Source organism: Erythrolamprus reginae, chromosome 7 (genome assembly GCF_031021105.1).
Source record: "Erythrolamprus reginae isolate rEryReg1 chromosome 7, rEryReg1.hap1, whole genome shotgun sequence".
Taxonomy (NCBI): Eukaryota; Metazoa; Chordata; class Lepidosauria; order Squamata; family Dipsadidae; genus Erythrolamprus; species Erythrolamprus reginae.
Window position 1 is genome coordinate 83,449,165 of NC_091956.1, and position 10,728 is coordinate 83,459,892.

Genomic DNA, 10,728 nt, shown 5'->3' on the forward strand with positions numbered 1-10,728 from the left:
GGGCCTCTCTAGGAATCTCCTGGGAGGAAACAGGGCCGGAAAAAGCGGGGAGAAGCCTCCGTGGGGCCTCTCTAGGAATCTCCTGGGAGGAAACAGTGCCGGAAAAGGCAGGGAGAAGCCTCCGTGGGGCCTCTCTAGAAATCTCCTGGGAGGAAACAGGGCCGGAAAAGGCGGGGAGAAGCCTCCGTGGGGCCTCTCTAGGAATCTCTTGGGAGGAAACAGAGCCAGAAAAGGTGGAAAGAAGCCTCCATGGGGCCTCTCTAGGAATCTCCTGGGAGGAAACAGGGCCGGAAAAGGCAGGGAGAAGCCTCCGGGGGCCTCTCTAGGAATCTCCTGGGAGGAAACAGGGCCGGAAAAGGCGTGAAGAAGCCTCCGTGGGGCCTCTCTAGGAATCTCCTGGGAGGAAACAGGGCCGGAAAAGGCGGGGAGAAGCCTCTGTGGGGCCTCTCTAGGAATCTCCTGGGAGGAAACAGGGCCGGAAAAAGCGGGGAGAAGCCTCCGTGGGGCCTCTCTAGGAATCTCCTGGGAGGAAACAGGGCCTCCATCCTCCCTGTGGTTTCCCCAATCACATGCATTATTTCCTAGGGGGAAAATTGCTTCTTCTTACAAACTTTTCTATTTAAGAACCTGGTCACAGAACGAATTAAGTTCGTAAGCAGAGGTACCACGGTACCAATTCATCCCCAGCTTTCTAGCCTAAATGTTCCTTCCATATGGAGGTGCATTTTTCCTTTTTTAAAAAGAATATTAAACTGTAAACATTGCTGTGCACTTTCTGATATTCATTTAATCAACCCCAAGCACCTTGTGTAATGCACACGAACTGCTTGATTTAGCTGTATAAGAGCAGAATTGCTTTTCGAGTGAAATTGTATAAAAAAATAAAAGATGTGCTTATGCTGAGAAATACATAATATATATAATATAGATGTACCTATTCTGAGGATATTTATGGGCTTCTATACCGCTGAATAAAGTCAATTGAGATGATAAATATGCATAGCTAAAACTGCAAGGAGTTGGGATCAGTAACTTTGGTTTTGCTATTATTTTTAATTTTAAAAAAAATGCATGTAAGGAAGCTATTGACCAATCATAATGCAGAAAAAAGGGGGAACAAAGCATTGAGGTTTGAACTGGTTGACTTCATTTCAATCATGCACATTTAATTTCATGTTTGATGACTTGCTGTATTCTGTGTTTTACAGTTAAAGCTTGGCTAGAAAACTGAAGGAAAATCTGTGCTATAATGTTATGTTTCCTTTCGCTCTTGAGCCAGAAACATTTCCAGTGTAGAATATACTTGTCAGCGGAGCCATATTTTTGAGGCCGTTGAAATGGAGTCAAGAAGTAAAGGTAAGACAATCTCACACCTAGAGTACTGCATTCAATGTTGGTCACCCCACTACAAAAAGGACATTGAAATTCTAGAGAAAGTACAGAAAAGAGCAACTATAATGATAAAGGGACTGTTAACCAAGACATACGAAGAGAGGTTGTGTTCTGTCGGGCTCTCTGGTAGAATCCTCCCGAAAATTCACAGGTACAAATTTCAGACACACACACGTTTGAAAATTCAAAACAATGTTCTTTATAACAAAAATTCAAATAAACTAAGCCCTCTTTTTGTACAGCAAAGAGCACTCGTCTCCAAACAAACTGGTAATTTATACAAGTCCCTTATCAGTTCTGTGATACTTAGCTTGCAGCTGTGAGGCAATTCACAGTCCTTCTTCTTCCACAAAGTGAAACACACTTGGCTCTGGTTTAGTTTCAAAGCAGAGAAAAAACAACATACCAAGGTCGAAGTCAGTAAAGCAGGCACGAAACTCAACGATCAGATAATCCTCCACAGTGGCCAAACCCACAGGCTGCTCTTTATAGCAGCCTCACTAATGACCACAGCCCCACCCAACCACAGGTGGCCTCATTTTCTTTGATAATAATCTCTCAGTTGTTGCTGCCTATGCTTCGCTCTCCGCATGCGTGGCTGTATCATTAACTCTTGTTCTGAATCCAAGGAGGAGCTAGAGAATTGATCTCCTTCTGAGCTGTCTGCCACACTCTCCTCCTCCCTGTCACTCATGTCTTCTTGGTCAGAGGAGCCTTCAGCATCAGATTCCACCGGGAACAAAACAGGCCTGCGGCATGTGGATGTCTCCCCCACATCCACAGTCCTTGGGGCAGGAGCTGGGCCAGAGCTAACCACAACAGGTTATACCAGTATACAGATATTTGAGGGGTTGCCACAGAGAGAAGGGGGTCACACTATTTCCCAGGGCACCAGAGGGCTAGACCGGGAGCAATGGATGGAAACTGACCAGGGAGAGATTCAACCTGGAAATAAGGAAGAACTTTCTGACGCTGAGAGTGATCGACCAGTGGAACAGCCTGCTGCCAGCAGAGGTTGTGAACGCCCCATCACTTGACACATTCAAAAGAAAATTGGACTGCCATCTGGTTGGGGTGGTGGAGGGTTTCCTGTTTCAGCAGGGGGTTGGACTTGATGACCTGCAAGGTCCCTTTCAGCTCTAATAATAAATAAATCCAATGTAGCAATAACTACACTCTTAGCTGTTGTGGTTGGCTCTGGCCCAGCTCCTGCCCCAGGGAATGGGGAGGTGGATGCAGGGGAAACTTCAATATGTCACAGGCCTGTGTTATTGCAGACAGAATCAGTTCAGAGTTTAGTTTCCTTGGATGAAGAAGAAGGTGGGAGTGACTCGGCAGAGGGGGGCTTGGCACACAGCCCAGACAGTCACTCTCCCTTATCTTCCGTTGATTCAGATGATGATGTTTTGGACCCACGCAAGTGCAGAATTATGCGTAGAAGAGACCAAGTAAGGACATATTACAGGAAATAAGGGAGGCCACCTGTGTTTGGGTGGGGCTCCAGTAATTAGGGCTGCTGCTATAAATAGCAGCGTGTGGGTTTGGCCGTTGTGGAAGAATATCTGATCGGAGTTCGTCAGGAATCCTGTGTTTTTTGGACTTTGTTGCTTTTTCATGCCTTTGAAACCAAAGCAGAGCAACGTGTGTGTGTGTGTGTGTGTGTGTGTCTCACTTCCTTGGAAGAAGAAGGGGTGTGAAGTTTCTTCACAGCTGCTAGCTAAGTACTTAATGACTGCTTAAGGGAAATTGTACAGACTACCTGGTTGTTTTGGGACGAGTGCTCTTTGCAATACAAAAAGAGGGCTTAGTTTATTTTGAATTTCGTGATAAAGAACATTGTTTTGAATTTTCAAACGTGTGTGTCTGAAATTTGTACCCTTGAATTTTCGGGAGGCTCCTATCAGTGAGCCCGGCAGAACATTTAGATATTTTATCCTTTAAAGGTTTTTACAGGAAATACAATCACAGTTTTCATCCCATTATTCATTTCCAAAATATTATTAAATTTCATTGAAAAAATTAGTGATGCAATTGTAGAAAGGAGAACGGTATTTAGCAACTAGTCGAAGAGAAAACATATCCTCCTCCTCCTCCTCCTGGGTCTACCATAGAAAGACCTACTTAAAAAACCCCAAATTAAAGTCTGTGAAACCCTAAATTACAGTCTTTGGAAAAACAACAACAACCGTACCATATATTTTCATCGTGGTATAATAGACAAATTGCCACACTTGCTCTAGCAGAAATATAAAAGAGCCACCTTTCTTATAATTACACAGTGATAACTGTAAAAGCCCTAAGTTCAACAAACAAAAGAAAACACTCGTTTCTTGCATATTTGCAATACAATAGCAGAAAACATCAGGAGTGGATTCAAATTTAGACACTCTTAAAGTACAGCTATTGTGATCACTGGGACTTGCAATGGTTGTTTCCCTTGATTTCAGTGAACTTTAAGACTTTTTAAAAAGAATAAATCCATCTGAATTGAAAAGAGTAGTAGGAAAATACTAGTAGTTACTTATACAGAGCAGAAATAAAAAATCAATTATCTTCCAACATTTCACTACTGCAGTGTGTATATATCAATCATAATGTAGAATATCAGTATTATACCAATTTCCCTTGATGTCAATGGACTTACTTTAAAAAAAAAGAATAAATCCATCTGAATTTAAAAGAGTAGTAGGAAAATACTAGTAGTTACTTATACAGAGCAGAAATAAAAAATCAATTATCTTCCAACATTTCACTACTGCAGTGTGTATATATCAATCATAATGTAGAATATCAGAATGTGGTGCATATACATATATATATGAATACACGAATCAATAATATTGCACCAATTTCCCTTGATGTCAATGGACCTTCTTTTTTAAAAAAGAATAAATCTATCTGAATTGAAAAGAGTAGTAGGAAAATATTAGTAGTTACTTATACAAAGCAGAAATAAAAATCAATTATCTTCCAAAATTTAATTACTGCAGTGTGTATATATATATCAATCATAATGTAGAATATCAGAATGTGGTGCATATGTATATGAATACACGAATCAATAATGAATTTTGCAAGCTGTAGAAACTTGAAATTCTTAAATGTAATTACTTCAGAAGTCTTAATCTCTAATCTCTCTTTTAGCCACTGTCATGTATGCAAAACAATGATCACTCAAACTATATTGATCACTTCGGAAAGTGAAATTCTCATCCTTTTTGGACAAATGTAACTTTGCAACTCTTTCAAATTTTATGGGAAAAAAAGGCTTATCATAAACTGAGCAAGCACACCAATTCTTTATCTTTCTTCTCACATGCCATCATGATATGGATAAAAGTGTGAACCTTCATTCATGTTAAGAAGTCTTAAATTCCTATTTTTCACTCATCAGAATACGCTGATCAAATCAAAATAAATATTGCGGTGAGACAATCATGTTCAATCTTTTTCTACAGATTAAAAGAAGGGTTCATTCCGTCAGATGCCTCCAAGTCCCCTAATTAATTATTATGATTGAAAGCAAAATGTGCTGCTCCATGTCACTGTCACTTAAGAATAAACATTTCATCCATCTGAGAAACTCTACGGAATACAACAGTATCCCGGCTCATAGCCAAAGCAAACTCCTTCAACGCGGCTTCATTTGCAAGGATTTCAAATGTCACCAAGACACAAGGAAACGAATCAGGCTTGGAGACCCTACCTTCCTGAACTGCTTGAAAGGGATTGTTGCCATCCACAAAAGTCACAGATATGGTGATTTTCTCTGTTTGTAAAATTTCATCGTTTTGGTTGAGGTCGGAAACGGCCATGCGGAAGACTTCCTCGTCCTTTTTTGCAGATTCATCGAATATTGCCCCTAAAAAGAGAGACAGAAGAAACATGGTCAATATCAGGAACAGGAAAAATAAATCCAGAACATAGACATTCGGGACATTAGCATTTGAGATACATGTGCCTGCATTTGGAGGATTTATAAACATTGCTCCCTTCCAAATCAGCAGTGATAAAATGGTGTAGTCATGCATAAAATCAGAGAACAGATGGGGAATCTTCAGCTCCTATCATCTTGCATCTTCAGTATGTCTTCATACCTAGACAATTCAATACATTCTTACCTAGTAATCTTCTGAAGCAGGAGTTCCTCATGGGTTGTTATACAGTAGTACCTCCACCTAAGAATGCCTCTACTTAAGAACTTTTCTAGATAAGAACCGGGTGGTCAAGATTTTTTTGCCTCTTCTTAAGAACCATTTTCTACTTAAGAACCCGAACCCAGAAAAATGTCGGGAAATGTCTCCTTAGTTCCAGACTGGATCCCTGTTTACCAAGGTTTCACCCACTGCTTCTTGTCCTACCCTCAGGAGCTTTGGAAACTAGGACAAGCAGGGACAGGTGGAAGCTTACTGGAATTCAACCAAATTATTTTCAACAAGTCCAGATATACTGAAGGAGTATCTGTCCTTGCTCTAATTTCATTTGCATTTCTAATTCTTGACAGAGTTGAATAAAATTATGACACAAAACCTTCCTTTAATCCTAATTTCATTTGCATTTCAGATCCTTGATTCTGTTCCTAAGACACCAAGCCTTTATTTTGAGTGTTAGGAGATACAAGACCACACTTATTAAATTCACATTCTATCATGTTTCATCACCATATTTCATGGTATGAAACATTGGGTTATAATTCAAGGCCTTTCAGAACAAAATAAGAAATACATATCTCACAATGCAATACGTTATTAAGATTTGCTGAAGATTTGCGTTATTAAGATTTGCTGAAATTAGTGTATGGATCAGCACAAAATGTCATTATTTCTTCTAACAGAAATGATAAAACAGCCGTACAAGGAACTGTGGCTGGCAACTTCATCAAGTCCCCAAACATCCAGGTTAAAAAAAACACACTTAATGACAATATCATTATAGTAGAACCTATCTGTCTACTAGCTATTCCAATTTAAGCAAGATGAAATTTAATTTCTCTTGAGTCAAGCAGATCTTTTTATCATTACAGGCATACCACTGTGCTGTTTTCTTAAAACAATAAAGTCACAATTTAATATTTAATAATATCTGGGATTTTGTTTTCAGTTTCCAAGAGAGTAGAGTAGAGTAGAGTAGAGTAGCAGAACAGAACAGAATAATAGAGTTGGAAGGGATCTTGGAGGTCTTATAGTCCAACCTCCTGTTTAAGCAGGAAACCTTATACCATTTCAGACAAATGGTTATCCAATATCTTATTAAAACTACCAGTGTTGGAACATTTACAACTTCTGGATGAAAGTTGTTCCACTGATTAATTGTTGGCAAGTGTCAGAAGGTGGTCTCGTAGATACCCTGGTCCGGTGCCATGAAGGGCTTTATAGGTGATGACCAACACTTTGAATTGTGACCAGAAACTGATCGGCAACCAGTGCAGACTGCGGAGTGTTGGTGTGACATGGGCATATTTGGAAAAGCCCATGATTGCTCTCGCAGCTGCATTCTGCACGATCTGAAGGTTCCGAACACTTTTCAAAGGTAGCCCCATGTAGAGATTTAGATGTTAGTCATGCTTGTATGACAATTATATAGGCCTGATTCTAAACTCAACCCAGCAGTGAATGCTAAATTGCGCTCGCCACCACGGCTCATAAGTTCTTGCAGGACCAGAGTGATTTTGCTGCTGCACCTGTGAAGATAGCAACATCGCACACAGAACCGCAGGTAAAATCTCACCGAAACACGGGCGCAATATTGCTACCTCCACAGGTGCAGCAGCAAAATTGGGCTGGTCCTGCAAGAACTTATGAGCCACGACGGCGAGCACAATTTAGCGTTCTGCCTCATAGCCAACCGCTGCCTCAACCTATTCTATTTTCCCCAAAATAAGACATCCCCTGATAATAAGCCCAATTAGGCTTTTGATTGTATGGCAAAAAGACCAAGTGCTTATTTCAGGGTTCAAAAAAGTATAAGACAGGGCCTTATTTTCAGGGAAACACGGTAATTCCAACAAGTCACCTGTATGCAGAGGATTAATCCAATGATAGGAGTAACCTGCCTAAGATGCTGGCAAAGAAGAAGAATGGGATGCGAATGCTATAAATTGGAAAGATTTCAGGTCTGAAACATTACCATCATAAGGGTCATTTGTACAGTGGTACCTCATGATACGAACCCCTCGTCTTACGAACAGCCCGAGATACGAACCCGGGGTTCAGAAATTTTTTGCCTCTTCTTACAAACTTTTTCCTTCTTACGAACCCGCCGCCGCCGAGAAGCCCTGCTGCCTGGCTGTCGCTTTTTGAAACAGCCGGGGGACTTCTCAGCGTCCTCCTGAACCCGAACGCCAAACCCGAACTTCCAGGTTTGGCATTCAGGAGACCGCCGAGAAGCCCCCCGGCTGTTTCAAAAGATGACAGCCGGGTGGCGGGGCTTCTCGGCGGCCTCCCGAACACCGAACCTGGAAGTTCGGCAAAAGTTCGGGTTTGGGAGGCCGCTGGAAAGCCCCACCGCCCGGCTGTCACCTTTTAAAACAGCCGGGGGGCTTCTCGGCGGCCTCCCGAATGCCGAACCCGGAAGTTCGGGTTTGGCGTTCGGGTTCAGGAGGACGCTGGGAAGCCCCCCGGCTGTTTCAAAAGGTGACAGCCGGGCGGCGGCGTTTTTTTCCGTTGTTTTTTTTCATTGCACGGATTAATTGATTTTACATTGTTTCCTATGGGAAACAATGTTTCGTCTTACGAACTTTTCGTCTTACGAACCTCCCCCTGGAACCAACTAGGATCGTAAGACAAGGTTTATTTGTTTACTTCCATCTATACGGCTTCTCATTTCAAATTAATGACTGGGTAGATGACAGCAGTTAAAAACAATAACAATGAACATACACAATCAGCAACAAAGCAAAAACAAAACAACCAGCCAATAAATCAATGCAACCATTGCATGGACTCTGTTCTATATCCAGATGCCCAGGCTCAATGACACAACTCTTTTAAGGCTTTGAGGAAAGCTAGTGAAGTTGTAGCTAAGTTTACCTCTGGGGAAACGCTGGGCAGCATGAGAAGAAAGGCCAGATGGTACTCCCCAATGGATGGACCACAGAGCAGGCTGCTCCTGCTGGACCTAATGGGATGTCTAGCCATAATTGGGGAGAAATGGTCCCTCAAATAGCCTGGCCCCACGCTATGAAGGTCTTTATAAATAACTACCAGCACTTTGAATTGAGACTAGTAGCATGCTGGCAACCAATGCAGCTTGCGAAGCAGAGGCATAGCATATATTGATAATGTGGTGTACATAACTGCCCCGTTGTTGTATTCACTACCAGCTGAAACCAATCCAAAAGGATACATAGAAACATAGAAGTCTGACGGCAGAAAAAGACCTCATGGTCCATCTAGTCTGCCCTTATACTATTTCCTGTATTTTATCTTACAATGGATATATGTTTATCCCAGGCATGTTTAAATTCAGTTCCTGTGGATTTATCTACCATGTCTGCTGGTAGTTTGTTCCAAGGATCTACTACTCTTTCAGTAAAATAATATTTTCTCATGTTGCTTTTGATCTTTCCCCCAACTAACTTCAGATTGTGCCCCCTTGTTCTTGTGTTCACTTTCCTATTAAAAACACTTCCCTCCTGGACCTTATTTAACCCTTTAACATATTTAAATGTTTCGATCATGTCCCCCCTTTTCCTTCTGTCCTCCAGACTATACAGATTGAGTTCATTAAGTCTTTCCTGATACGTTTTGCTTAAGACCTTCCACCATTCTTGTAGCCTGTCTTTGGACCCGTTCAATTTTGTCAATATCTTTTTGTAGGTGAGGTCTCCAGAACTGAACACAGTATTCCAAATGTGGTCTCACCAGCACTCTATATAGCGGGATCATAATCTCCCTCTTCCTGCTTGTTATACCTCTAGCTATGCAGCCAAGCATCCTACTTGCTTTCCCTATCGCCTGACTGCACTGTTCACCCATTTTGAGACTGTCAGAAATCACTACCCCTAAATTCTTCTCTTCTGAAGTTTTTGCTAACACAGAACTGCCAATACAATACTCAGATTGAGGATTCCTTTTCCCCAAATGCATTATTTTACATTTGGAAACATTAAACTGCAGTTTCCATTGCTTTGACCATTTATCTAGTAAAGCTAAATCATTTGCCATATTACAGACGCCTCCAGGAATATCAACCCTATTATACACTTTAGAGTCATCGGCAAATAGGCAAACCTTCCCTACCAAACCTTCCCCTATGTCACTCACAAACATATTAAAAAGATACCATGATTGATGATATTAAAAGACACTGAGAGGTCAAGAAAGCCAAGGATGACCCCACCATTACAGGCCCACCCATAGTTCGCTATCATCAGTTCACCCTAACCGGCTGAAAACCACCTCTGATCCCCTCTCTCAAAGGATGTCATTTTAGAAGTACATTATATTCTATGAGATTTGAATTGTTCTCTTTTTCATGGATTTCACTAAGTTCCATCCCACAGGGTGTCAAGCATTTTTCAAGTTAGAAAAACATATTACTTTATGAGAAATTGGGCAGTTTTTAATTATAACGTATTATTTTACATTATTTTACAAATACCAGTTCCGAAATAGAAAGTAGAGGGTACAGATTTAGGTATTGTATTTTTAAGTACAAAAAATGTTATAGAAAAACAGCCAGGCATAATTATGTAAATGAGAAAGTAGCCATCTACAAATATTATTCAACATGAATTAATATAGACTTAAGTATTGCACCTGGGTATTTGATAGTCTAATAGATCAAAATTATTGGCATATTTTTTTAAAGAAAAAAATAAACCCTTAGGCATTTAATGTTCTAATGAATATTGCTTAATATGATTGCTTTTTGTCCCCAATGACATTGTTGGTTGGTTTGTTCCAGCGTGTGAATTCAATTACACTGTGTTTCCTGAACTGCTGATAACGCATTATTATAAGAGCTGATATTGCTATGGCAATGGGGATAGATGGGCACAGAGTTATAGAACAGAAGAAAGAGTTCCTTAATTCTCTGTTAATTGTGATCAAAATATGTCATGTAAGAAGATACGTTTCCTTTCGAATGCATTACATTAAATGCATTACATTAAATGCGACTTAAATGTTTCAGAGTTCTAAAGAAAGGATCTAGCTACTTGCATCTTATATTAGTTTGGATATTTAAAATAGAAATATAGAAACATAGAAGATTGATGGCAGAAAAAGACCTCATTGTCCATCTGGTTTGCCATTATTATTATTATTATTATTATTATTATTATTATTATTATTATTATTATTATTAGTAGTAGTAGTATCATTAGTATCATTA

The 10,728-nt window shown here is 40.4% G+C and overlaps 1 protein-coding gene across 1 annotated transcript in view; it reads right to left on the reverse strand.

The window, feature by feature from the left end:
- GRID2 (glutamate ionotropic receptor delta type subunit 2) overlaps window positions 1-5,222 on the reverse strand; it is a 616,736-nt gene extending 611,514 nt beyond the window's left edge. The window contains exon 1 of the mRNA XM_070756691.1: window positions 5,099-5,222. Coding sequence (XP_070612792.1) covers window positions 5,099-5,207 — 109 coding nt within the window. The 5' untranslated portion in view covers window positions 5,208-5,222. The remainder of the gene's footprint in view (window positions 1-5,098) is intronic.
- Window positions 5,223-10,728: the final 5,506 nt, after the last annotated feature.